At 60.2% G+C, this 26,205-nt stretch overlaps 2 protein-coding genes across 5 annotated transcripts in view; both read left to right on the top strand.

Annotated features, from left to right (window-relative positions):
• The first annotated feature begins 4,633 nt into the window (after nt 1-4,633).
• LRRC27 (leucine rich repeat containing 27) lies at nt 4,634-20,482 on the top strand. Its single transcript, XM_036439283.2, has 10 exons — nt 4,634-4,894; nt 6,727-6,857; nt 9,225-9,283; nt 11,480-11,632; nt 12,973-13,309; nt 14,307-14,450; nt 16,614-16,710; nt 17,814-17,932; nt 18,691-18,820; nt 20,071-20,482. Exons 1-10 carry the CDS (start codon nt 4,703-4,705, stop codon nt 20,197-20,199), a joined length of 1,491 nt encoding a protein of 496 aa, XP_036295176.1. The 5' UTR covers nt 4,634-4,702; the 3' UTR covers nt 20,200-20,482.
• Nucleotides 20,483-25,435: 4,953 nt separating this feature from the next.
• The window catches only part of PWWP2B (PWWP domain containing 2B), a 32,824-nt gene continuing 32,054 nt past the window's right edge, over nt 25,436-26,205 (top strand). The window contains exon 1 of one of the 4 annotated variants that reach the window (XM_045582165.1): nt 25,436-25,930. In XM_045582165.1, the coding sequence (XP_045438121.1) occupies nt 25,806-25,930 (125 nt within the window). In that variant the 5' untranslated portion in view covers nt 25,436-25,805. The remainder of the gene's footprint in view (nt 25,931-26,205) is intronic. The other 3 variants (XM_036439280.2, XM_036439281.2, XM_036439282.2) reach the window with 3 other exon arrangements.

Genomic DNA, 26,205 nt, shown 5'->3' with positions numbered 1-26,205 from the left:
GAAGGTCCCCCGGAGCCGCCCACCCCGCTGCCCCGGAACAAAGCGGCTCAGGATCGCCGCCGCCCCAACCCGGGGACCCTGCGCATCGGCCTGCGGCTCCGCGCTCCCCAAGGGAAGCCGCTCCGCGGGGACCGAGGCCCGGGCGCTCGGGATTGGCAGCCGGCGGTGCCGCACCGGATGCGGGTCCCACCCGGGGAGGCAGGTGGCTCCCGAGACTGCGCCCCGGGAGGGATGGGGAGCGGGCCCGGGAGGGGCGGCCGGCTGGGGCAGGAGCCCTCCCCAGGCGACAGGCTCCAACACGGGGGGAGGGAGGGGGTGGGGAGGGGGTGGGGAGGGGAGGAGGGTGGGGGTGGAGAGGGGGGGTGGGGAGGTTGAGGGTGGGAGGGGGTGGAGAGGGGTAGGGTGGGGGTGGGGAGGGGGTGAGGGTGGGGGTGGGGAGGGGGTGAGGGTGAGGGTGGAGAGGGGAGAGGGGGAGGGGGGTGGGGAGGTTGGGGGTGGGAGGGGGGGGAGAGGGGGAGGTTGGGGGTGGGGAGGGGGTGAAGGTGGGGGTGGGGAGGGGGTGGGGGGGGTGGCTTCGGCACGAAGCACGTGCACCCGCGCTCCCGGGGTCCCCTTGGCTGGGTCTCCAGTCCGCTTTCCCACCCCGGTGCCAGGGCCTCAGTGCTGAACCAGAGCTCTTGGCGCAGGTTCGCGCGCCAGGACCCCCCGGGGGGATCGTGTGCCTGAGTCGCCAGGGGACCCTTCCCATGTGAGACAGGGCCTGAGCGCTGACCGCGGGTCCTTCCACAGCCTCTGCCGCGTATTGGGGGGAAGAGGGGAGGAGTGGGGGGCGCCGTTTGCCGCTGAGTGCCTCCGCCTCTAATCACACAGCGAGGGGTGGCCCTGGCGTAAGACTTTGTCACCGAAGAAGAACGAAGAACCGGTTTTGTTGAGGGCTGCTTGGATGCATGGTCACCGGGCCCTGCGGGACTCTTCGCTCGCGCTGCCTCTCCCTCCAGGCACATCCTTCAGCCACTCTGGGCACTGCTGGCCTCACCTGGCTCTGCCCTCACCCTGGTTGTGGCACTAGGGCTCCTGGTGCATGTATGAACCGTTACATCCGTCCCCGCCCCGCCTTTGAACTCCACTGTGGCTCCTCCCCCTGCTTGGCCAGCAAAATGTGAGCAGAGGCGACCCATGTCCTCTCTGGGCCACACTTGAGGGGCCAGTTCATCACTGAGGGACCGCCCGCCCACCAGGGAGGACATGAGAGACAAGGGAGAAATCACGTGTGAGCCACCTAGAGAAGCCCACCCACCACCCACTGCGGGTCCCCGGGCCTGGCCCAGGTGCAGGCCTGAGTCTTTGGTTAAATTCCTGGCCCCCCAGGAGGGTAGAGAGATCTGGGGGAGATAAGAGATCAATCGAAAGACTTGTATACATGCATATAAGTACAACCATTGGACACAAAACTCTGGGGAGGGAGGATATGTATGGGGGGGGCAATGTTAAAATATATACACAAATAATAATTTAATTAAAAAAAAATAAAAAATTTGGCTCTTAAAAAAAATTTTTTTTTTAAATAAGTTCCTGGCCCCCCAGATTGGGTGCAGCCTTCTGAGCTCCCACAGCCTCTGTCCTTGGCTCCCTCCTGGAACTGCCACTTGCAGGGGGGTAGTCAGCCCCACCTGCACAGAGGAGCCACTGTAGGATTTCACCCGCCCACTCGGTCCACCCGGGCAGGGATGCTCTGAAGGAGGAGCACGCGCAGGGAGGCGGGCATCAGAATCCTCCCATTGCCACAGAAGTGGGAGGGGCTCCTGCCCCCGCCATTGGGCTGGACAGCGGTGAGCCCAGCTTCTGGCTGAGCAGTGCTCCCCCTGTGGGAATGCACTGACCACCAGGGGGCAGCTCCTGCATTGAGCATCTGCCCTCTGGTGCTCAGAGCACATCATCGTGACCGGTCATTCCACTGTCCGGTCAATTTGTAGATTAGCCTTTTATTATGTAGGGGGGTTTTACCCTTTCCAGGGAGAATGTTGCTCTGGAGCAGGCAGGCGAGGCAGCCATCGCCAGCCCACACTTCCTTCCAAGTCTGGGGCCGGCCACGTCTGCCCGCCAGACCTCAGAGTGGTGACACAGAGAGGCCTGACCTCCCCGGTCGCTACCTCTCAGAAGCACCCAGTGTGCCTCTCGTTAAACGTCAACCTTGAAATCTGCCCGGGGGCTGCTCAAGGACAGGGCTGTGTGGGCAGCAGAGATTGGGGGAAGGGGGGGACCTTCCCCGGCCCTCACTTCTGAAGCATTTCTACACAAATTCTCCAGGAAGCAGGGCCAATCCAATTTCCTGCATCTTCTTGCTTTCTGTAGCTGTCCTCAATCCTCTTTTTAAAATAGGCTTATCATCTTCTATCTCCCTGATTTATCCGTGACGCTATGAAGCGAAGGCAACTCTGCCACACACTCACCGCCATAACCTCCCCAGGAGAGGGGGCCTGGCCATGCCTGCAAGGTCAGGGGCGTGGGGGTCTGCAGGAACCAGCCAGCCCTGGGCCTCAGGTGGACTTGCACCCACCCCACCCCACAGGCGGCTGACACCGGGGAAAAGGTGCTGGGCCTGGAGTGCGGAGGCTGCCTCCGTGGGCCTGGCAGGGATGGAGACGAAGTGACCTCCTGCGGCCTCTCTGACAGAGTGGAGGCCTCCTCTCCATGCAGGGCGGGCCCAGGCCAGGGGTCAGTTCTCATCAGACTGTGAACCTGCTGGTCCTCCACAAAGATCCTCCTGGAGAACTGGTTTCTCTAGAGTCTTGCTTTAGGGGTGAGGGGATCCCCAGTTTCTTGTGCTCCCGTCAGATGTGCAGGAAAGGAGGCAGGTGACCAGAGTCTCGGAGCCACCCTGGGGACCCTCCACAGAGCTGCCTCGGGCCGCTGTGCCCTCCCTGCTCCTCTCTCCCCCTGTGAGAGTGAGTGAGCGTGAGGGAGGCACCAGGTGGTCAGTGACGGGGAACACGCCTTCCCCAGGTCTCCTCACGGAGCCACAGGAGGCATCGTGTGTGAGCCTGGGGGGTGGAGGGCAGCCGGGAGGTAGCAGCCCTAATGCCTTTGTACCAGAAGGTCAGGGCCAGGGCCCACGTGTGGCTGCCGCTCACTGTCCTCACTGGTGGGAGGCGGGAGGAAGAGCAGCTTTCAGCTGCTCCTCCCCCTGGGCCAGGCCTGCGCTGGGTGAGGAGCGGTGCCCCTTGCTCAGGAAGGCCGGTGCCACTTCTGCGGGACACCCACCCGTGGGCCATGCGCCGCGGGGTTCTGGCTAGAGCTCAGGACGTCCAGCTGGCAGCAGGCCAGCCTTCCTCAGTTTACCTCCCACTGCCCCGGCCCACCACGCCCTGCACCCATGGATGGAGCTGCAGGCCAGGGACCATGTGCCCGCTGCCTCTGTGATGGCCCCTGTGGCCCTAGCGGACCCGGGTCTCCCACAGGCTGGCTTTCGAGCTCTGGACACCGGGCGATGGGCCTGAAGAGCGACCTATCCCGGGCATTTAGGCGGCGGTGCTCCGGGGCCATGTCCCCAAGCCCAGCTCGCTCCTGCCCCCTCGCGGCCGTGCTCTTCGCGCACCACGCCCCTGGCTTCGGTGCCCAGCCACCGCCCTCTGGGTGTGGGGGTCACGGGCCGCCTGGCAGAGGAGGTCGCGGGCGGCGGGCCAGCGCGCGGACCCGAAGGAGCGCTGCTGCGGCCCCTGCCCCGCGCACGCGCACTCACACTCCTCGAGGCCGGGCGCTGCTAGCGGCCCGCGTCTCCATGGCGACCGCGTGTGCCCGGCCTCCATTGTTGGGCTGCACCTCCCCGCGCTCCGGGCGCGCCAGCCTGTTAGTGGGGGGACCGCCACAGGTGAGGCGGGAGGGGCGCCGCAGGGAGCGGGACGGGGTGCCCAGTGAGGGAGGGGGAGACGGGGAGAAGGGGGGAGTGAGAGGAGCACCGCAGGGGGGGAGGGCCATAATTGGGAGGGGGCAGGTGAGAGAGGGGACCTCTGAGCTCCTGGGGCCCCAGGGTGGGCGGGCAGCTGATGGAGGGCGGTGCCCAGGACAGGCTGCGCCCCCACACGTGGACCGTCAGGCTCCGATGGGGAAACCGAGGCAGGCGCACTGGGCACCTGGAGCCCACTGCTCATGGTTAGGACCTGGTGTTTCGCTCTGGTTTTCAGACGTTTTCCCTGTCGGGAGGTTTATAGGAGGTTGAAGGCCTACACAGAACAGGACTAACTAACCAGAGAAAGGCCCAGTGGCAGGGATGGGGGTTGGGTGGACAGGGGGGAGGGAAAAGGTGGGGGGGAGAGGGGAGAGAGGGAGCACCTGCGGGCAGCTCCCTCACCCCATTTTATGGAAGGAGGAGTGCATTGGTTTACAGACTTCGGGACGTTGCTCCCTCAAACAGCCATTTCTGTTCTGCGTTCTGGAGCTGAAAGTTGTATCCCAGAAGGCCATGGTTCAGAGCGAGGAGCAGAGCGTTTCATCCGAACCTTCTTGCACCTCGGGGATTTATTTTAAACTTAAAAGTCAAGGCGGTGATATCGCTTACTAAAAGCGGTGTTCTGTAAGCGGGTGGGATCACCGCGGGTCTGCCAGGAGCCTGGCCGTTCCTCACTGTGGCTGTCCCCGCCCACCCGCTGCAGGTGACCCAGGGGGATGAGCGGTGGCCCGAGGACTGCTTCCTCCCAGCTGACAGATGGAGGGAACCCACCCCGGGACGGCCGACCTGGAGAGCAACGCCGCTCAGGCTGGGACCCCGCCCGCCGCCCCCTCCGAGGACATTCCCAAGAGTGTCCCCGAGGCCGTGTTTTCCTCCGCACCCATTCTAGACCTGAGTCGTAGAGGGCTTCAACATTTAGGAGACGTCCTTAAAATCCCCACCCTTAAAGTAAGCGGGGCGCGTCGAGAGTGTTGTGCAGGGAACGTGTAGACATAAAACAACAACAACAACAACAACAACAAAAACAGGCTTTTACTTGTCAGTATCTCTGCAGGAGAGACATTCTAGAATGAGACAGAGGAGGGTTAACTGGGGCTTCGTGTGCCGTTCAGACCAGTGAGAAGCTCAGGCGTGGGCACCAGCCAATGGGGATACCTCATAGGCCAATTCTGATGTCCTTTCTCCTCGAGAAAGTCTTGGGCACCAAAAAGCTTGTGGTAGGCAACACTACTGAAAGCACCTTCGGTGTCTAATTTCATATATTTGTATTAATGAGAGAGGAAGGGAGAGCGAGAGGGAGATAAAAACATCAGCCTCCTGCACGTCCCACACTGGGGATTGAGCCCTGACCTGGAATTGAACTGGGACCTTCTGGTTCATGGGTCGATGCTCAACCAATGGGCCATGCCAGCTGGGTCTCGGTCTCTTATTTAAAGCACAGAAGCCCTAAAAACCCAGTCAACATTGAGACAGGAAAAACCTTTCTCACCCACGCTTTGCTGACGTTACATGTTGATTTTACCGTCTGCCTAGTGCAGTGGTCGGCAAACCACATGGCTCTTGAGCCACATGCGGCTCTTTGGCCCCTTGAGTGTGGCTCTTCCACAAAGCACCACGGCCTGGGCGAGTCTATGTTGAAGACATGGCGTTAGAAGAAATTTACGTTTAAGAAATGTGGCTCTCAAAAGAAATTTCAGTCGTTGTGCTGTTGATATTTGGCTCTGTGGACTAATGAGTTTGCCAACCACTGGTTTAGCGTCTTCGCCAGGTGAGTCCCTGCCTGCTTGTGATCTAGCTCATGTCATCACCTGTGTCTTCTAGAATAAGGTTCCGTCGGAGCCCAGCAACACAGTCACAATGGCTGAGGCTGACCTGGCCGCTGTGTGCCCAGCACTCCCCACCTCTTGTGCCACGTGACCTGTGTTACAGGTTGAGCACTCTGGAGCTCAGAGAGGTTTGGGAACCTGCTCAAAGGCACACAGCTAATAGTTCCCGGGCTCTGCACTTTGTCCCGGCCTCCTGTGCCAGCACCTCCTTTGTGATGGTGGCTTGGTTCCACCGGGAATCCCACAGGGACGGCTCTGGGGTTGTTCTCCTGTGGCTGCCGATCACGGCTAACCCACAGCAGACCGCTCAGTGTGTGTGTCCCTCAGTTATTTCCTTTGGCTGCGTCCCTGGGACAGACGGGGCCATTCCCTCAAGGGGCAGAGTTGCCGTGGGCCCAGGAGGGAGAAGAGGGGTGTAAACACTGGGGGTGAGTGTGCTGATAAAGGGTGTTTCGGAAGTGGCCTGTGCCCATGGGGGTGTCCTCAGGTCAGGACACGCTCTCGGCTCCCACAGTGGCGCTGGGTCCCGACGATTCCCATGTTGAGTCTAGTGTCTTCAGTTTAAACTTAAGGTACAAGAGTATGATTTCCCTTCCGACTTGACATGTGGGATCGGGGTGCCTAGTAGCTCCTCAGAAATGCTTCTGGGCTGTATTGTGTTTTAAAATTCAGTTGGTTGGCCCTAACCGGTGTGGCTCAGTGGGTAGTGTGTCAGCCTGTGGACTGAAAGGTCCCAGGTTCAATTCCGTCAACGGCATGTACCTTGATTGCAGGCACATCCCCAGTCGGAGGTGTGCAGAAGGCAACTGATTGATGTTTCTCTCTCATTGATGTTTCTAACTCTATCCCTCTCCCTTCCTCTCTGTAAAAAATCAGCAAAATATATATTTATATATGTTTAAATAAATAAAATTCAGTTGGTTGACCAAACATGGTCTTTTCTTTCCTGGGAAGCAATTGCATCTTCAGAGAAATGAGCTCTGCACAATCCCGCGAGACTTCTTTCAGCTGCTGCCCAACCTCACCTGGCTGGACCTGCGGTACAACAGGATCCAGGCGCTTCCTCCCGGGATTGGCTCTCACAGGTAAACAGGCTCCTGCTCCCGCCTCAGAGTGCCCCTCCCTTCAGCGTGCCGGGAGCCTGCTCTGCTGCGGCTCCGCTCCTCCCGGCTGAATTCTGACCTCAGAACGGAACCACTTAACGGTGTTGTTGAGGTGGTGCGAAGGGTGTGAAGGCTGTACAGGTTCATGGGACCGTTACTGTCACTCAGGACACTTAGTAGCCGAGGGTGCCAGTGCCTTTGACGGGCCGGCAGTGTGGGGTCTGTAAGGTCTGGGTCTGTCTCTGACTCGTTGTGTGAAGCTGCCCGAAGGGTCGGAAAGACAACCACGTGCGTCAGGGCTGGCTCCTGGAGAAGAACGAGGTGTTCTTCCCGTTTGGGATGTGTGCTCTCCTGTTCTGACCCCGCTTCCAGGACAAGTGCCAGGTGTCCCTCTGTTCCACCTGGGCCCTCCCCAGCAGCTGGCCGTCAGCTGGCGTCCTCAGCGTGGCCTCCGGGAGTCATGCTCACCAGGAGGTCCCCTCCCCTCCTGGCCCCTTTGCCTCCTGTACCCAGTCCTCCCTCCAGAGGGTGCTGCTTACCCTTTGAACCCTTCTGGGGAACACTCAGGCCCTCCTCCTGCGTCAGTGCCTCTGGGCGGAGGAAGCACACGCAGAGGCTCCATGTGCATGGAGGTGTGAGGGACACAGGGAGGCCAGTGTGGCCAGCCGAGCTCGCAGGCCACAGCTGCTGTTTTGGATTTCATTTTGAGAGAGCGTTTGAGCGGATTGGGGTGGAATTTGACTTGGCTTTCAGATCACTGCACGGAGGGGCGAGAGTGGCAGCAGTGAGGCCACGTAAGAGGCATGCGCGAGGCGGTGCCCGGGCAAGGCTGGACACTGCAGAGCTGCGCTGGGCTCAGGAGCTGGCGGGTCTCAGGCTGCGTGTGGGCGTGGGAGGAAGAGTGGTGTGCGAGAGCCACCCCAGTTCTGACACGAGTAACTGCACAGAAGCCAGGCAGCCACTGGAACAGCGGGCACCGGCCCGCAGCAGGCCCTTCCCTCACCGGCTGCTGCTCACCATTTTTAAAAGCAATTTTAAAGAAGTGAGCATTGCCCTAGGGTAGGGGTGTCGAACTCAATCAGAGAAGGGGCCAAAATCTAAAATCCAGCCTAAATCGCGGGCCGAATGGTTTACTGAACAGTCATAAACTGTCATTGTGATGGAAACGCAGTGGAGTGCAGTGATGACAGCGTGGTGCGGGCCACATTGCAAGGCCTGGCGGGACGGATTTGGCCCGCGGGCCTTGTGTTTGACACTTGTGCCCTAGGGTCTTCATCACAAGGAACAACAGCAGCCTGTAATTATTGGAATCGAGAGTCTAGGTCAGTGGTCAGCAAACTCATTAGTCAACAGAGCGGCAAACCGCGGCTCGAGAGCCGCATTTTGCCGACCACTGCCATGGACGCCTGTGTCCAGGGGGAAGTCTGTGAAAGGAAATGACTGTCAGCACGGGGTGTCAACGAATATTTCAATGTGTTATGATATAGGGTCCCCTCTCAGGTCGGTCAGTGGCTGCCAGGTTGTATGTCCCCAAGCCAGACAACAACAAGAATGTCCTGCTGTTGGGAGGTGGGGCCCTTTGCCACGGCAGTTCTGTCGAGGCACCTTGGGAAGCTCCAGACGCTGACCCCAGTGGCGGCTGCGTATCAGCAGATAAAAGGGGGTAATACCCAGAGGGGCCCAGGTAACCACGCTCCCCGGAAGGTAAACAGAAAATTGTCAGCCTCTGTGGTCTCTTTGGTGCCAGATTGTACAAGTCATGCCAACAGGTGTCCAACGCGGGGAGAAAAGGTCCGGAAACCAGGTGTCCTTGCTTTGGGGCTTCTCTGGCCATGAGCGTGTGAACCACCATCCCTGAGCAGTCAGGCACCAGTCTCCCGACGCTCTTGACCGTGGAAAACGTTCGCACGGAGCACCTGAAACGCTGGGTGCATCACCACCCACCTCAGGCACCCCCGTGTGGTGCGTGTCACGGGGCACCCACCGCCCAGGAACTCAGCCAGGAAACCGCCCCCCCCCTGTGCCCAGCTGGCAATGTCTCAGGTTTTTGGTTGTCACAGGGTAGGAGGTGGTCGGCTGGCATCCTGTGGGGACAGGCCTCGATGCTGCTGTAAACACCCTGCAGGCACAGGACAGTCCCCCAGCCACGCATGGCCTGCCCCCGGGGTCCGCGGTGCCAGGCGAGCGCTCGGCCCCGATGCTGGGACAGCGGACCAGGCGGTGGCCACGCTGGGGGTCTGCAGCGTCCCGGCTTTCAGGAGAAGACAAGTGAAGAAACGTGGCATCCTTTAGGGCCGGTTCCTCGACTTTCTGCTTTTTAAACGATCTGTGTTCTGTTTTGTTTTAAAGGTGTTTGAAAACTTTGCTTTTAGAAAGAAATCCTATCAAAATGTTACCTGTGCAGCTGGGTAAGTACTCAAACCACCCAAGGGAAGGTGGTTTTAAAATGCAGGCCAGTGAGGTGGCTGCAGCCTGCCGTGGACGCCAGGCATGGCCCCGAGGGGAGGCCCACGGGTGGTTCAGGCCCCTCCGCCTCTGTCCTCGGGCTCCTGCGTGGTCTCCATACCTAAAGAGTGATCGCAGCCTAGTGTGACCTTTCCTTTCGGATCCATCAACTTCTGCTTCTTTTTGTATTTTGATACGGTGTGATTGGTTGAACAAAAGTTTAGGGTTTTTCCATCTTCGTGTTACTTTTGGTGCTGTGGCCTGTGTGGAGGGCTCGCCCTGTGGTTTTCACATTTGTTCCCATGCTCATTGGCACCCAACCTCAGCCTCCTGCTGGCCACCATCTGCGTGCGTGCGCCTTCCCGGCTTTGACTGCAGCCTCAAGTTGTCCGCATCAGGCAGGTGTGGTTGGGTGTCGCTCTTCTGTCCAGTCTGATGGTCTCTGCCTTTTAGCTGGAGTGTACTTCTTTCTCGTTCTCATTTCCTCTCTTCCTGGGACTCCAGTTTCACAGGTTTATTAGATTTTGATTCTGTCCCACATTGCCTTGAATACTCCCCCCACCCCCCATGCTTTTCTCTCTCTCTGTGTTGCATTTTCTGTTGTTTTCCACTAGAGGCTCAGTGCACGAATTTGTGCACAGGTGGGGTCTGGCTGGCTTGCCCCGATTGGGGCCAATAGGGCCGGGCTGGCTGGGTGGGAGGGGATGTGGGCCGTTAGCTGGCCCCGCCCCCTGGTTCAAATGCCTGGTAGAGGGGATAATTTGCATATTAGCCTTTTATTATATAGGATTGACCTGCCTTGAGTTGTAGGTCTTCTGGTGAGTCTAGTCTGCTGTTAAACTCATCCATTCAGTGCAGTGGCTTGCAACTAGACTTGAGATTGTGTGCGTGTATGGGGTGGGAGGAATTTTAAATTACTAATTCATTTTCTTCATTGTTATAGATTGACTCAGATGATCTATTTCTACCTGCATCAGTTTTGGAATATCTTCATCTGCATTTTTGAAGGAGCGTTTGCCAGACGCAGAGCCCTTGGTTGACAGCACTGTGGACATCTGCTCCCCTGTGCTCAGGCCGCCACTGCTGTCGCCAGGAAGTCCACTCTTGATCTTACTGTTGCCGTTCCCTTGTAGGTGCCGAGTTGTCTTCCTCTGGCTGCTTTCAAGGTTATTTCTTTGTCTTTCAGTGGTTTGTGATGTTTCTCAGTGTGAATGCTTGTGGTTTATATCACTTGGGATTTGTTAACCTTCTTCAATATATAGATTAATGTGTATCATCAAATTAGAGTGACGTTGGCCATGGTTTGCTCAGACCTTTTTTCTAATCCTCTCTTTTTCTCCTCCTAGGACAGTTGTTACATGTATATTAGCATTCTTGATGTTCCACAGGTCTCTGAGTTCTGTTGTTAATGTTATTTTAATCTTTTTTCTCTCGGACCTCAGCTTGCACACTTATTACTTATCCATCTTTAAGTTGACTTGTTTCTTTTGTTATCTTGTATATGCTTTTGTCATTTTGAGTCTAGTGAATTTTTAATTTCAGTCTTTGTAATTTTTAAGTCTAAAACTGCTATTTGGTTATTTAATAATTCTATTTTTATTGACATTCCATATTTGTTGAGACGCATTACTATACTTTCCTTGAATTATTTAAGTATGCTTCTTTCATTTCTTTGAACATGTTTGTAACAGCTGCTTTGATGTTTTTGGATGCTAACTCCAGCATCGGGGCCTGCTCGGAGACCCTTCCTCTTGGCTGCCTGTTTCCTGAGTATAAGTCCCATTCTGCTTTTCTTTGCATGCCTTGTCGTTTTGGGTATTGTTGAAGACAGGCATTTTGGATATTATAGCAGCTTTTGGTAATTTTTACTAGAGGGCTGCTGTTGCTGCTTCTGTTTATCATATTTTACTTGATTTATTTAATTTAGTAATCAGACTGGTCTTAATCTGTTCGCCCCTGCAGGATTTTGTGGGGTTTTGTTTGTTTGTTTGTTTGTTGTTTGTTTAAAAAACAACAACAACAAATCTCAGACATCTGTCATATAATTTTACCCAGAATTCTCACAGGGCCTCTTTTTCCTGGTGTGGGAGTACCTGTCCTCTCCTGTCTCCATTGCTCCGGAGGGGGTGTAACGTGCTGGTGGCTCTTCCTCTCCGCAGGGAACGTGACGACACTGAGGGCGCTGAACCTGCGGCACTGCCCTCTGGAGTTCCCGCCTCAGATCATAGTGCAGAAGGGCCCAGCCGCCATCCTGAGATTCCTGCAAGGTTCGGCTTCCAAGCTCTCCGCCCGCCTAGACCCAGGTCCTCAAGGTTCCTGGGACAATTATTGCGACAAACTGCATCAAAACGGAAGTGAGTGCTTTGTAAAATCTGGGCTCAGGCCACCTCCTCTCTTTAACCATGTCCCGAGGACCACAGGAGCCTCACGAGTCCCTGCTGGACGCTCCCAGCACCTGCTCACACACGGTCTCCTCGCTGACAGCAGAGCCGAGTCTTTCCCTGGGCCCGTGCTCACGGGCTTGCATCCTCGGTGCCCACGTGGAGCCTGTCAGGGGCGGGTTTGGGTAAAAGTTCGCTGGGATGAACATAACGGAACAGTCCTCACCCCCAAGCACCTCACGTAACTATTTCAGGAATTGCTTGGTCCATTAGACAACGATTGCCCATTCTGTAGACTTTCCTTCCTTCTTTCTTTTTTCTTTTAAATATATTTTTTTTATTGATTTTTTACAGAGAGGAAGGGAGAGAGATAGAGAGTTAGAAACATCAATGAGAGAGAAACATCGACCAGCTGCCTCTTGCACACCCCCCACTGGGGATGTGCTCGCAACCAAGGCACATGCCCTTGACCGGAATCGAACCCGGGACCTTTCAGTCCGCAGACTGACGCTCTACCACTGAGCCAAACCAGTTTCGGCTCTTTTTTCTTTCTCCCTCCCCCACCCCTCTCCTTATCTCCTTTTCTTTTCCTCACCTGAGGAGAATTGTTGAGAGAGGAAGGGAGAGGGAGAGACGGAGAGAAACACTGATGTGAGAGACACATCGATTGGTTGCCTCCTGCACACACCCTGACCAGGGCCCAGGGGTTGAGCCAGGCTGAGGGACCCCACTCGTGCACGAATCGTGCAATGGGCCTCTAGCATGTATATAAAATAGCTAACTAGATTAGACTTGAAAAGCTGAAAATGAATTCACTTCTCACAGGAAGTAGCTTACAGTGGTCAGAGCTGTTTAAAATGTGAGTCTACATGCCTGGCACAGCTGTGGTTACACGAGAGAAAACCCCAGCCTGTCCGAGTGTCTGTGCCCGTGGGAACGGAGGCCTCACCCGGCCAGGCGACACGGGTCTGTGGGACACTGTGGCTCCAATGCCTCATGCGGGACCCAACAGAGACGGAGGATGGATGCATTTCAGGCCCATTTGCTCCCAAATAATTCACCTCGGGCTAGAGATCAGAGTGTCCGAAAGCCCACCAAAGCACCGCCAGACCCAAGCCGCAGGCACACGGGCTAAAAGCGGATTAGAAATTAAGACACCCAAAGGGTGTGCACAGGAAGTATCTTCGCTTACACGGGTTTGCAGGGACCGTGAGACTCTGGGGTCTGCTTAGAGCTCGGCCCAGGGCTGACTCGGGGTTTTGTTTCACTAGCGAAGAGCCTCAGCCAGCTGCCGTACCCCCTGCTGGCCTTCCCCGGAGAGGGACACACCGCGAACCCTCAGGGGACCAGGTTGAAAGAGATGGAGGGCCGGTTCCCACCTGTGGAAAAGCTGGACCTGAGCGACCTCCAGAAATCCGCCGAATGCTGGGAAGACTGGCCGAACGAGGAGGAGATCCGGCGCTTCTGGAAGCTGCGGCAGGAGATCGTGGAGAAGGAGCAGGTGGAGGTGCTGCAGAACCAGCTCCTCGCCATGGAGCTGCCTCCCAACCTGCGGGCCGTGCTGCGCAGCCGGGGCGAGGCGCGCCCCGACCCCAGACCCGCCCTCAGGTACGCCTCCTGAGCCCGGTGGGGTGGGCCGTCAGGTCTTCTCCGAGTTGAAAAACGACTTTGCAGCTGTCTTTTAAAACACTAAGGGTGTGTGTGTGTGTGTGTGCGTGTGCACGCGCACTGCCCTCACCAGTCAGGCAGCAGGACCAGCCTGGCTTTGGGCTAAAGTCACCCCAACATGGGCTCCCAGTAGGTGGTTACAGCAGAGAAAAGCCCGACTCTGTGTGTGAGTGTGTGTGAATGTGTGTTCATTTGTATATTGTGTGTGTATCGCACGAGCATGATGGGTGTTGTGTATTCATGGCGTGTGTTGCATGTGCACGACATATGTAATATGTGTTACACGTGCATGGTTTGTGTGATGTATCATATGGGTATGTGCGATGTGTGTTGTGTGTGCATGTTGTGTGATGTGTGTTGAGCATGCATTGTGTGTAGTGTATGCATGGTGTGTGTGTGGGTCTGTGTATGGTGTGTGTGTGTGGGGGGGGGTCTGTGTACGCTGTGTGAGAAGGCTGGGGTTGGAATACTGAAAATATTGAAAGTCTTCAGTCTCCAGGAAAGGTGTTGCTGTCCATTGCACTGTCCTGTAGGTCAGGGCATTTTCAGAATAAAAGCCGTTGAGGGGTTACTCGCCGATGGCAGCCTCGGAGGTGTGGGAAGCACGTAGTGTGGGCTCCGCGGCAGCCCAGCCTGGACTCACCTCGCCACTGCCTCAGCCGCAGGATGGCTCTAGGCCTGCTGTTTAGAAGCCTCCTCCTCCTCCCTCCTTCCATTCATGTCCAGGTTGCTCAGGGGAGGCCAGCTCAGAGCCCACAGCCCCGGGGTGACCTGGCGGCTTGGGGGTGGGAGTGGAGGGCAGCACCTTCCGCGCAGGCCCAGGGCGCAGCTGGCCCCGGAGCCCTGCTCGTACGTTGTGTGTGTTCCACTGCATCTTCCTCGTGTGTGTTCATCGAAGGCTTTGTTAGGCCGTTGGCTAAAACCCGTGTAATTCCAGAAGGAAGCCGCCCTCCATCAACGCGCTGCCTAGCCTGGAGTTAGCGTACCCGGCGGGGACAGGAGTAGAGCAGCTGGAGGAGAGGCGGGCCTCGGTCTTCAGGGAGCTGCGGGAGAAGCAGGAGCAGATAGAGCAGCGCAGGAGGTGAGGCTGGGCTCCGTGGGGTCCAGGCAGGCCTGGGAGCAACTCCTGGTGAATGGGCTGCTTCTCCCCGTTTGGGAGCCGGTGCTGCTTCCGAGGGCAGGCCTCTCCGGGCAGGTTCTCCCTGCACGGCCGTCTCCATCCTTCTCCTCAAGCCGCCTGCCTTCTTTCTTGCACTTACCTCCTGTTTCTTATTTTTCCCTAATCCGCCCTCCTCTGCTTTCACTGATCTGGCTGGCAGGTCTTTTCTAAAGTACGCTATTTAAAAGTAACAAGCTTGTCCATTCACTCTTACCCGTGCCTTGCGGGTCTGCTGCTGCCGCAGCTGCCCCTGTGCTCACAGGGTGCTCCCCACGCCCTCTGTCCAGCTCTGCTGACCGGGCGCCCGCCTTCCCTGTGCTCTGGGCCCTGGGAGGCCGGCCAGCATGGGCCTCGTCCTCAGCACCCAGGGACCCCTCGCCTCCTGGTTGGATTTGGTCAGTGAGGAATGGGGGGAGGGGGGTCCCAGCAAGGAGGTCGGAGAGCAGGGGGAGTGGGAGGGCAGGACCTTTATTCCACCCGCTGCTCCCTGTGAATGCCACCTGGGCCTGGGCAGGTCCCCCATGGAGGCCCACCCCGCGCTTCTCACTCCTGAGTTCCACCCGCAGTCACGCCTTCCCTCATCCCAGAGCCTGGCGGCTGGTCCCACTGTCCCCACACGGCCCCGGGGCCTGCCTGCCCTCCCCCGTGAGCACCCGGCGTGAATAAACCCTCCTGAACCCATCTATCCAGCCCTGATGGAAGCGGACTTTCCATGGACCCAGTTCTGAGGGTGCCCCTTGTTTTCATGGGAGTCCCTCCCTCCCTCCCCCAGCCACTGTCCCCTCTGGTTCTGCCCACGGTGGCGATGCACAGGGCAGGGAAGTGGCGCAGGGCACCAGCCCTCAGGGTGCCCGGGACCCTGCACGCTCTGTCAGAGGCTGGTCTCAAACACCAAGGGCAAGTGCAAGCTCTCCTCTTGGTTCCTCTGCCTGGGACCCTGAGGCTGCGATCGGTGGCTTCCTGGGGACAGTGCAGGCGGCCTGTTCTGTGGCTTAGGCTCCTGCTGGACCTGGTCATCTTAGGACATGAGACTCCTAAGGACTTTACCTGAGGTCACACAGTCACAGCTCCACACAGGGCTGCCGAGTGGAGAGCCAGGGAGTGTGGCTCAGCTGGGGGCAAGGGCAGGAGGCGAGCTAGTGGGGAGGCCTCTGTAGGGGTGCAGAGGGGGGCACCAGGCTCTGACAGGAAAGCAGGGCTGCCAGGAGGACCGGCACCAGGGGGAGCCTGGGAAGGAGGTACCTGATCCCACTGCCACCTAAATCCCCTGGCAGCACCAAGCACGGGAGGGACCTCCCAGGGGACAGTGGGCGGAGCCTGGGGAGCCATGAGGATGGAAGAGCCCATGACACAGGCAGGGGCAAGAGGCCAAGGAGCCATCTGCTGAGAGGGGAGACCAGAGGCCAGATTTGGGGGGAAGAGGGGTCTGGGGAGCTGTGCTGACCACCGGAAGCTACCGGAGACCCAGGCAGTAGTTCACACGGGCAGGTGGAGGCCTGGGCCAGGAGAGGCTTCCCACGGGTCCCGTCCCATCTCCAAAGCCAGAAGCACAGCCCAGCCCAGCCATCTCTGTGGACAGTGACTCCCCTCGGGTGTGACTGCAGCGAGGTCAGGGTGCAGCCGGCAACCCCTTGCCGCGTGGAGCCCGTGCTGCCAAAGCCTGGCGAGGGCGTGGCCACGCACAGGGCGGGGCCTGGGGGAAGCACGCGCTCGCTCTCCAACGTGGAACTCGTGTGTCTAAGGGAAGCTGACTCATCAGCGGCTCTTCCCCATCTTCCATGGCTGTGAGCGCCTGCGGGCCTCGATGCCACCGCCCGGCCTGGCCTTCTGGTGCCTCCCCCGGCAGGGGCTTGAGGAGGGCCCGGCTCGCCCCCGGGACAGTTCGGCTGTGCCCCGCTCTGCCCCGGGGTGCGTTTCAGAAGCCGCTCCCAATGCTGTGCCGGGCAGGCCAGGGTCTGCCCTCTGGACGGACGGACTGGAAGAGCAGGGCTTTTGAGTGGAGCTTTACAAACGACAGGGGAGTCCTGTAAGTGGGGCAGCTGCCCTTCACCAGGACCGACTGATACGCTGGCGCCTTTCCTCCAGAGACAGACGGGCCCTGCTGGAGTGGCGAGAGCAAGCCCACACGATGAGGAAGAGGAAGCGGGAGCTCGGCAAACTCCGGCCTCCAAGACGGACGCTGGTAGGCGGCGCTGGCGGGAGGTGGGCTGCACCGAGACCTGAGAGCGGCCGTCGGGCGCTGCCAGCCGCTTGCACGGCTGAGTGCCCCATGTTCCCGCCCCTCCTGTTCAGGCCTGGGATGTGCGGGTGCTGCCAGCGTCCCCCTTTCACCGGTGCGGACTGAGGCCGCAGGCCCCGGCGCGGGGGTGGGGCTGGGCGGGCGCCCAGTGGACCCGCGGTCTGCGCTCTGCACCGTCGGGAGTCTGCTGGGTCTCCCTGTCTGTGGTCCCCTCAGCTTCAGGGAGGTCATCACCTTAGAAGCCAAGAAGCAGTGGTTGAGCGGCCTCAGCCCTCAAGGTTTTCAAGGCCAGGGCCGCTGGCTCCCATGTCGCATTTGGGGTCAGAGAGCCCGGATGGACAGGGCAGCCGGGGCCTGGACGTACCGGCTTATCTCCCGAGAGCCGTCAGGCACATGCACATTTGAACTTGGCACGAGGTTCCTTCAGTTCTTTTGTGTAAGGCACGTCCCCTGCTGGCATCCCACAGGGCACGGTTGCCTCTGTGCCCCCATTCTGGGGGAAGGCGCCCTGGGTGCTGTCCACCTCCCAGCGGGGCAGCCATGCTGACAGGCAAACATGGAGGGACAGGAAGGCTGTGGAGACAGTGCGACTCCCCACGTGTCCCTCCCGCTCCAAGTCCTCACACCCACTCGGCTTGGCCCTGCTCCAGTGGAGAGTGGGCAACAGGACAGCGCTATCAGCGAAAACACACACACACCGCATCCAGCATGTTGTCCACTGAAGCCAGCGATGGTGCAGGGCCACATCTGGGGGGCGTTTCGGGGCGCCCGCCTGCCTGGGCCAGAGCACACGCAGGGGTGCAGCAGGGCCAGGGCGGGAGCTCCTTCAGTCACCGACAGCACAGGCTTCCTGCCTCTGTCAGTTATGTTCCTGTTAGAAACCTAGTGATTGCAAAGTATGGCCACGTCCAGTGTGTGTCACCCTGCTCTGTGCCTGGCCCTTCCCCCCCGCTGTTCTTTGGCGGCCACTGATCCGCCTCCGTGGACGAGTGTCTGTGCCCACAGCAGTGCCTCCGGGGGCTCCTGAGTATACCTTGTTTTCGTAGGAGGCACCCAAGCCCCCCTTTGCCACAGTTCTGATGGGCGATGAGAAAAAGCCAGCGACGCTGCTTGGGAGAGGGGGACAAGCCAAAGAGAAGTCGCTGCAAGCAAGTAACGAGCTGAGGTTGGTCTGGGAGTGGACTCTCCCTCCCGCCCCCAGCGCAGAGGGCTTGGTTCCCATCAGCCTCTCCTGGGCAGAGGTCCAGACATCTGGGGGCTCAGGTGGCACCGACAGCGGGAAGGATGGGTCCCGCCCTCAGGGACCGCTGGGTTTGTCACCTCCTGCCCAGGGTCCGCACATCCTCAGGGGACCCCCCCCCTTGGAGCAGCAGCTGCGCCCCAGCATGTCTTTAGGTCCCCACGTTCTCCCTTCGCTGGCGCGCCTTCTCAGCCCCTCTGCCATCCCCACGGCGGTCCGCGCCACCCCCTGGAGCCTCAGGCCTCTTTCTGCCTCTCGGCGTGAGCATCTTCGTCAGAAATCAGAGGGTGCGAGCCCAAAGCCCAGGCAACCACAGAGCAAATAGGTTCACAATCCTCACTTAACTCAGTGTTCCCCTGATGGAGGGTTTATTACGGCCGTGGACCTGACGTGAAAACAGACACGCTCTTTGTCACGTGGCACGATGTTCAGGGCCCTAAATGTGCAACATTTTAAAATACAGTGTGTGTCCCAGCAGCTTGGCACCAAGGGGAAGGGTAGGGAGAGTCGCCCAGGCCCAGCTGTGAGCTGGTGGCCTCTGGTGGCTCATCATCTCCTTCACTGCCTCACCCTCACGGGGGGTGCAAGCCCCAGGCTCTGCTTTCAACTGGGATGGGGTGGGGGAGGGGGAATGGGAAGGACGGCTCCTTCTCCCAGTCTGAGGCTGGGCCTTGGCTCTGCAGGGCCTTCTGGGAGCAGGGCCTGGAGAGGAAGCTGCAGCAGCACATCCGGCAAATACAGGAGCGGAGGAAAATGTTTCAAGGCTTGGCACCGTTCAATGATGTGAGGAAGGCCTCGGAGGACCTGGAGGTGGTAAGTAGTTGTCGGCTTTATTTAAAAACCCATGGTTTTACTAAAAACTAGAGGCCCTGATCAGGCCAGGCCGGCCAGGGGAGAGGCCGTGGGCAGTTGGTCACCCGCTCCCACCCCCTGGTCGAACTCCCAGTCAAGGGGACAATTTGCATATTAGCCTTTTATTATACAGGATGGGAGGGAACGTGCTGTGCCTCCTTAGAGCACGTGTTGGCTGAAATGTGGGTGGGGAGGCATTTCACGGGCTTTGCACCGGGCGAAGGTCCCAGAATGACTTGGGAAGCTATTCTGGCCACATGTGAGCACTCAGGCACAAGGTGCCACCTGACAGGCCCTGGCAGCAGCTCCTCCTTTATCAGCGGAAACGGGGCAGGGACCTGTCTGTGGGGGCAGAGCTGGGTGGGGCCGTGAAGGCTTCCGCTAAGGAGGGGGCCTGGGCCGCAGCCAGGCCACAGGCCTATGTGCCCAGTGTCTGTGTCGGGTCACAGTGACCGGTGTATAGAAAGCAAAGTAAGTGTCTTTAATTCCACAGAAAACACCATCGTTTTAGGAGAGAAAATGTTAACCAGGGGATAAGCAGCAAATAACGCCTGCTGGTCACAAGGGATGTAGACCCCGGGAGTCCATTTATCCATCGCGATGGGCCTGCAGATGGAGGTCCAGGCTCTGCCCAGGGAGATGGAACTGAGGGGGACGAGGCCAGGGGGACGAGGACAGGCCCTCTTTGGGGACAGGGAGGTCCTGGCACTGCAGACACAGTGGCCAGCTTTTCTGGGCAGAGGCAGGAAAGGGCCTAGCTCCTGGATGCTAGCCACTTGCCACCCAAGGGCCACCTGTCTCATTCTCCACGTCACCTCCTTCTGGCCCAACAGATGGGCAGGGGACAGGGCATTCGGAGCAGATCCCACACCTCATTCCAGGCCCGGGGTTCCCTCCACCTCAGCATGCTGGGTCCTGTGCCCACGTCTGCGTCTGGGCCCCGCTTCCCGGGCAGCTGTGAGTCTCGGGTGGGATGGCAGTGGGGACGGTGCCAGCTGTGGTGGCGTGAGCAGGAGAGTGGGTCCTCCCTGTCCCTTCCTTGACGGGCAGTTATGTGGACAGCTGCGTGTGGACACCGGGGCCTCTTGGGGGCCTGGCTATGGGGCCCAAAGGACAGCACCCGCCTCCCTGCACAGTGTGTCTGAACAGAGACAGGCTGACCCCATCCCGCCCCCTGGCTAACGTTGTCCCCCTCCCTCCCTCCCCTGAAGGCCAGAACGCTGCTAGACGGAGTCATGAAACTGAGCAAGAGCCACGGGGGCCCGGCCCTCCCCGGGAGCCACCCACTGTGCCTGCCGGCGTTACAGCATCAGAATATGTTTTCCAACACGAAATACTAAGCATCTGAAAATGACTGCAAATCCTAATGACAGCGTCTTATGTGCGATGCCGGGGACGCCACCGGCCGGCCAGGAGTGGGCTCCGCAGGGGCCGTCCTCCTCCGCGCCTCGCACGCTGGGGTCCCTGGTTGGCATCTCCCTCGGCTCGCGGTGCCCACAGCCTGTGGCTTTGGATCTGCGTTGCTTTTTGTGAGGCTGGGAAAGGTTTCAGCTTCATTAAAAGGAAAAGAGTACTTAAACCAGCCACACGCTTTCATTTCCAGCGGCGGTAACAAAGGTACTTATTTCCATGGGGCAGGCCGGCTCACCCCATCCTGCCAGGTAGAAGCCACAGGCCCTCCTCCCGCCAGTAGGGGTCTCCTTTGATCTTTCCCCTTCCCGGTGGCCGGTGACAGACCCCTCACCCTGCAGGAGATTGAAATCCAGCAGGGCACACCCCTGACTACCCCACCCCCCTCCAAGGCTGCCCAGGCCTCCCTCTGATCAGCCGCTAAGAGCACTCTCTCCACAGGCTAATCGATTGCGTCTGCCCCAGGGTTGTGCTCTGAGCTCTCTGCATGCGGGAAGGAGGCCTGGGCCCCAGCTCAGCGGGAGGCCTTCCTCAGCCCCTGCTCTCCGGGGCTTGCACCTGTCTGTCCTCCCCACCCCCACCCCATCCCACCCCCGAGTACAACTCTAGTCATGTCACTTATTTTAAAAACCACTTTGCTCCAAGAATCCTAGATAAAAGTCAAACACCGTTAGATGGTTAAAGAGGAAACGCTGGAGAAACGCCCAGTGGTGGCGCCGTGGCGGCACATGCCTGATTTTACTCCAGCTTCAGGTCTCTGCGTTTGTTTTGCTGGTTGGTTCAAGTTGCAGTGATTCCATTTCTGTCCTGTTGGCCTCAAATTTCTCGTATTTTTCATCCAATTAGTAGTGACAGTCCCTTTACCTTCCCTCCTAATCAGACAGGTATAGAAGTCAACTCCTCCAGCCCCCCGACCCCTCCTTTTCCCTCCTCCCCTGTCCTGCGCACAGACAAGGACCTCATGGTGTTCTCGCCACCTCCCTCGGTTACCCATGCTAAGTGACAGGCCACTTGCCCTTCCAGGTGGTCCCTCTGCAGGGAGCTCCTGGCTCTGAACGGGCAGAATGGAAGCTTCCAGACCTTCCTCAGGCTTAGGCGGTAAAGGAATGCAGCACCATTCCCTCAGCCTCAGCGCTGTGACCCACGTTCTCCTGCAGGTGGCGCCTGGGGCACACCGCTGCTGCCAAGGCCATGCAGGGCAGGGGCGGGCATCCTGGCCCACATGCCCAGACTCTGCGGGTTCGCTGTCTCTGAGGAGAGAGTTCAGTTTCTGGCCAAGCAGTTTCAATCGACGTGGGGAGATTTCTCCTTTCGCCCACACGAGGACATCAGCACTGACTGCAGACCAGGTCAGATGAGGACCTGGACAGGCTGGAGGAGCCTTTGGCTGGGAGTGCCACAAATATACTCTGCCCCCAGGACTTCTCAATGGCCCGCCACGGCTTGGGGTGCCCTGCCTTTGGGCTCCTAGTCCCAGAGAACAGACTCAAGAAGCAGCCAGCTGGCTCAGAATAAGGACCACAGGTCAACCGTTTTGAAACTAACGCAATTATTTGGGAAAGAGATGCCCCACCCTAAAAATGTTCTTGCTCAGATGCCTGCAAATGCAGGACTCTTGGATCTGGGCCTGTGGGGATTCAGGGCCACTGCAGAGCGCCGCCCCACTCACGGGCTCAGAAAGGCACCGGTTATGGGCTGGGTGGGGACGCTTTCCAGGAGGTGCCCCATCTACCAGGGCCTTCGAGCAATTCCACGGGCCCAGGTGAAATGCCAGCGGGGCGGTGCTGCACAGGGAGGTGGCACATGTTGGCTGCTGCAGCCCAGCCCTGACCGTGGCCCGAAGTCTGAGGATCCCGTTGCTGGACCAGCTACAGGGGAGACCTGGGATGGTGGTGGTGATGGTGAAGTGATGATGGTAATAGTGATGCTGATAATGGTGGTGGTGGTGATGGTGATGGTGGTGATAATGATGATGGCGATGTCTGGGAGAGAAGCCTGGATGGCTCATGCACCCCACTCAGCCGTGGGCCTAGGATGGGTGCTAACACATGGTAACGGGTGCTAATCAAGCCCTAGTTCTCAAGGGCCTCATCTTATCCTCTCCCTCCCAGCATGAGCTCTGCTGTGAGGTGGTGTGGGTCCAAGCAATAGGGCCCATCTTGGCCCTCACACCTGTGGCCTCTGGGCGCTGGCTCTGGGTAGGTCCATGATCTCTGACCCATGGCTCTGGCCTTAGGGCCAAGCAGCTTTGGTTCCATCTCAGAAGCACCTGGTTGGGCTGCAAATGGCCTGCCCACTGGGCCAGCCCAGGCGAGCTCCAGGAAGAGGAAGTGGGAACAGGCCCAGGAATGCGAAGGAGGGGGGTACGGGAGTGGGAGACACCAGCCACCTGGCCAGATGACTGGCAGCTTTCATTCTAGCCATGGGAAGTTCCCATGAGTCTCATCTCTTAGGTGAGACAGAGAACAAAGGCATAATTATGTGCCAGTTGAAAGGACGGTGCTGGACAGAGCTCAGCAGGCTGTCCTGTGGCTGCAGGGGTGAGGAGGTGGGCCATGAGAGCTGGGACTTGGAGAAGGTTTCCTGAAATACTAGCGGGGTCATGGCCAGCGAGGCCGGGCTCCTGTGCGGTGAGGCCAGGACCCTGAGGGGAGGTGGACACGGGTCACCTCCTGCCTAAAGCACTCCTGCTGCCCCTCCTGCTAGCTCATGGTCACCCAACGCAGCACCAGAGGTGGTTCTGGGTGGTCGTCTGTCCCCCCCCCCATGCCACCTCCCTGCCCATCTAACCAGTGCTTGGGACAGGCCAGGCCCGGGGCCAGGTGCTAGGTAGGCCTGGCGGTGGCTATGGTGCCCACAGGAGGGTGTGAAGGCTTTGGGGCAAAGTCCAAAGGCCTGGGAGAGGCTCCTGGCCCTGCTTTCCCTCAGCGTGGGGTCCCTCTGCAGCCCCTCCCTAGTCCCATTGGGCAGCCACCCACGGCTCTGGGTTCTGGGGATGTTCTTTCCAGGGACCAGCACACTGTCACTCGCCGCCATGCACAGGGCTGGCCCTTGGGGGGGACACTAGAAGAGGGAGCACTGGGTCAGAAAGGAAGGGTCCTATGGGGTCAGGACCGCTGGGCTGACCAGGTTCCTGAAAACAAAACAAAAAACCCCCACAAAAAATATGGGCACTTTCATCAAGGGCTCTGGAAGCTCCTACCGCCTTCTTGAAACGAGTGGGGTGGGGGGCTAGTTGGGACAGGTGGGTGGGCAGGTCACTCTGCAGGTCCCTCCCCCTCCCAGTCCCATTGGGCAGCCACCTTTAAACTTCACGTCTACCTGTTGTCCCTTGTAAAGTTTCCTCCTTGTAGAGACAGGCTTGTAAATGGCTTCCAAGTTCACTTAAAAAGTACACAACACAGATGGGGCTGAGGCGGGGCACCCTTCTCACGTGCCCTCCCCCTTCTCAGCTCGGTGTCCCCCAATGCGTACCCATCAGGCTCCCCTCCAGCCTGTCTTCACGTGCATCTGTGGCACCTGCCTCCCCCACAGACACCTGGGAGTTCCCCAGGAAGCCCCATTCCTCACAACACGGGGTACCATTCAGAGGGTCCCGTCTGTGCACCCCTCACTTTAGCCCCGAGTCTAGCTGCCCAACCTGTCAGGTGGGGCCCCTTCTCCCTCTGGGTGGACGTCTGCATGCTCAAGCATCACCTCTCCCAGGCACTCTTTCCTGACACCCCCCCCTCCATCCACACACAGCTCCCCTGTGTGCACACTGGCACACCCCTACCTGTGATCACACCCCTACCTGTGACATCCCCACCAGCGCTGGCTGACTCACACCCCGGCTCCCTGCTGCGCGGTGCTGTCCAGGAGGGGCAGTGTGCAGGAGGGGCAGTGTGCAGGAGGGGCAGTGTGCAGCAGGCCCCTGGAGGCCCTGGGGTACCTATGCTGAGCTGGTGGCCAGCCTCTGGCCAGTCTCCCTTCCCGGTGCCAGCTCCATGGCCTTTTTGCTCCAATGTCAGCCCCACCCAGCTGAGGGGGAGGGGAACTGCAAAGGCCTGTGGGTGCAGACAGCAGCCAAGCCCCTCTAGGGGCTGAGCTGTCACAGGGAGGGGTTGGCTGACCATGGAGAGGTGGCAGACTCAGATAACCGAGTCCCTCAGCTCTCCTCCCACGCCGCCGCGCTAGTTGCTCATTGGGCCTCATTCTCCAGCCCTGTACAATTGGGGGCATTGAGGCACCGCGAGGTCCCCGTGGCCTTCCGTGGCTCCGCCCTGGGCTCCTGGAGGACAGCTCTGCGCCCCACGGTCGCCTGAGGGCGAGCACGAGCAGAGCCCAGTGGCCTCTAAGGTCCCTGGAGGCGCCAGGGGTGGAGGCCATGACGCAGGGCGGGGCGGGAGGGGCCTGGTGCGGGGCTCGGAGGGGCGGGGTCTGGCGGCGGGCGGCGTCCGGGTCGTCAGGACAACCGGCTGCCGGCCAGTCTCCGCTGCCCAGTCAGACTCAGCAGGCCCAGCTCAGGGGGCGGGCCGGTTCCGGGCAAGGTCACTGCCACGGGCTGGGCTCCGGGCGCGGTGCTCGGGAAGTGGGGAGCTTTCACTGGGCCGAAGGCGCGGGAGCAGGACGCGGTCAGGGGTCCGGTGTGCGCTCCGCGCCTCCACCTCCCACTCCCCAGGGCCGGCCGGCTGCGCGCTGGGAAGCCCCTGTCCCCTCGCAATGTTCCTTCACACCGTGGGCTGGCCGCGTGGCCCTGGCCCCTCCGGCCTGACCGGCCGCGGCGGGGGGGGCACGGAACCTAGTTTCCGGGCGATCCAGGCGGCAGGGACTTGCAGACTCAGTGGATCCCCCTCCCCCTTCACCTGGTGCGGGCCACCCCGGGCGCCAGGGAACCCGGAGCCCGGGGCACATCCCGCCGTAACCCAGGAGGGTGCCCAGGGCGCGGGAATCGCCAGATGCCCCCGTGGAGCCAGGAGAGCCGGCCGCGGCGGCGCCCCGCGTCCTCTCGGCCCGCCCGGCCGGCCGGCCGCCCGGCTTCCTGCTCGCCCCGCCGGGACTTCCTCCCCGCAGTGCAGGGTGGCCACTGGGCGCCGGACCCGGAGGCGGGGGGCCGGAGCGCAGGGATTGGGGGGCGGGAAGGAGAGGAGGAGACCTGGGGCGGGAGGGGAGGTGCCCCGGAAGGCCCCGGGCAGAGTGGGGGAGGGGCCCTGAGCGGGGCCGGGAAGGTCCCCCGCCGCCCCTCGCTCCGGCGCCCGGACCCTTTGGTCGGACGCTCGCGGTCAGCGCACCGGGGCCGGCGCCCCCTGCCCCGTCCCGGGAGTGCGCAGCGCGCTGCACGCCCACCCGCTCCGGAGGCAGCGCGCCCCGCGTGCGCCCGGGGAGCGGGTTCCGGGACCCGGGCGCCGGCGGGTCCCGCGCCCCCCCGCGCCCCCGCGCCCCCGGCCCGCGGTGGCCGGGAGCGGGGCTTTGTGACGTCAGGCGGCCGCGGCGTCACGCGCGGGCTGACCCGGCGGCGGCGGCGGCGGCGGCGGGCGGGGCGGCGGGACGCGGGAGCATGGAGCCGCGCGCCGGCTGCCGGCTGCCCGTGCGGGTGGAGCAGGTCGTCAATGGCGCGCTGCTGGTCACCGTGAGCTGCGGGCCGCGCCGCTTCGCCGGGATCCTGCTGGACTGCACCAAAAAGTGAGCGCGGCGGGGGCGCGGGCCCGGGCACCCCGGGGTCCCCCCGAGGCTCCCCACCCTCCGCCCGGACCGGACCCGGACCCGGACCCGGGGCCAGGCAGCGCCGGCGCTGCTTTCGGTTTCCCCAGCCCGGGCTCCGGCCGCTGGCACTCGGGGGCCAAAGTGGCTCTCCAAGTCCTCGCTACTTTTCGGGCCGGGGGGGCGCGGGGCGCGGGGCGCGGGGAGCGGGGCGTGGAGCTGAGTCCCCGCGGCCCGGCCGGAACTCCGTGCGGCAA

The sequence above is a fragment of the Pipistrellus kuhlii genome, unplaced genomic scaffold, assembly GCF_014108245.1.
Source record: "Pipistrellus kuhlii isolate mPipKuh1 unplaced genomic scaffold, mPipKuh1.p scaffold_m20_p_15, whole genome shotgun sequence".
Taxonomy (NCBI): Eukaryota; Metazoa; Chordata; class Mammalia; order Chiroptera; family Vespertilionidae; genus Pipistrellus; species Pipistrellus kuhlii.
The sequence above is the reverse complement of the archived record's forward strand: the minus strand, read 5'-3'. Positions and strand labels throughout refer to the sequence as shown.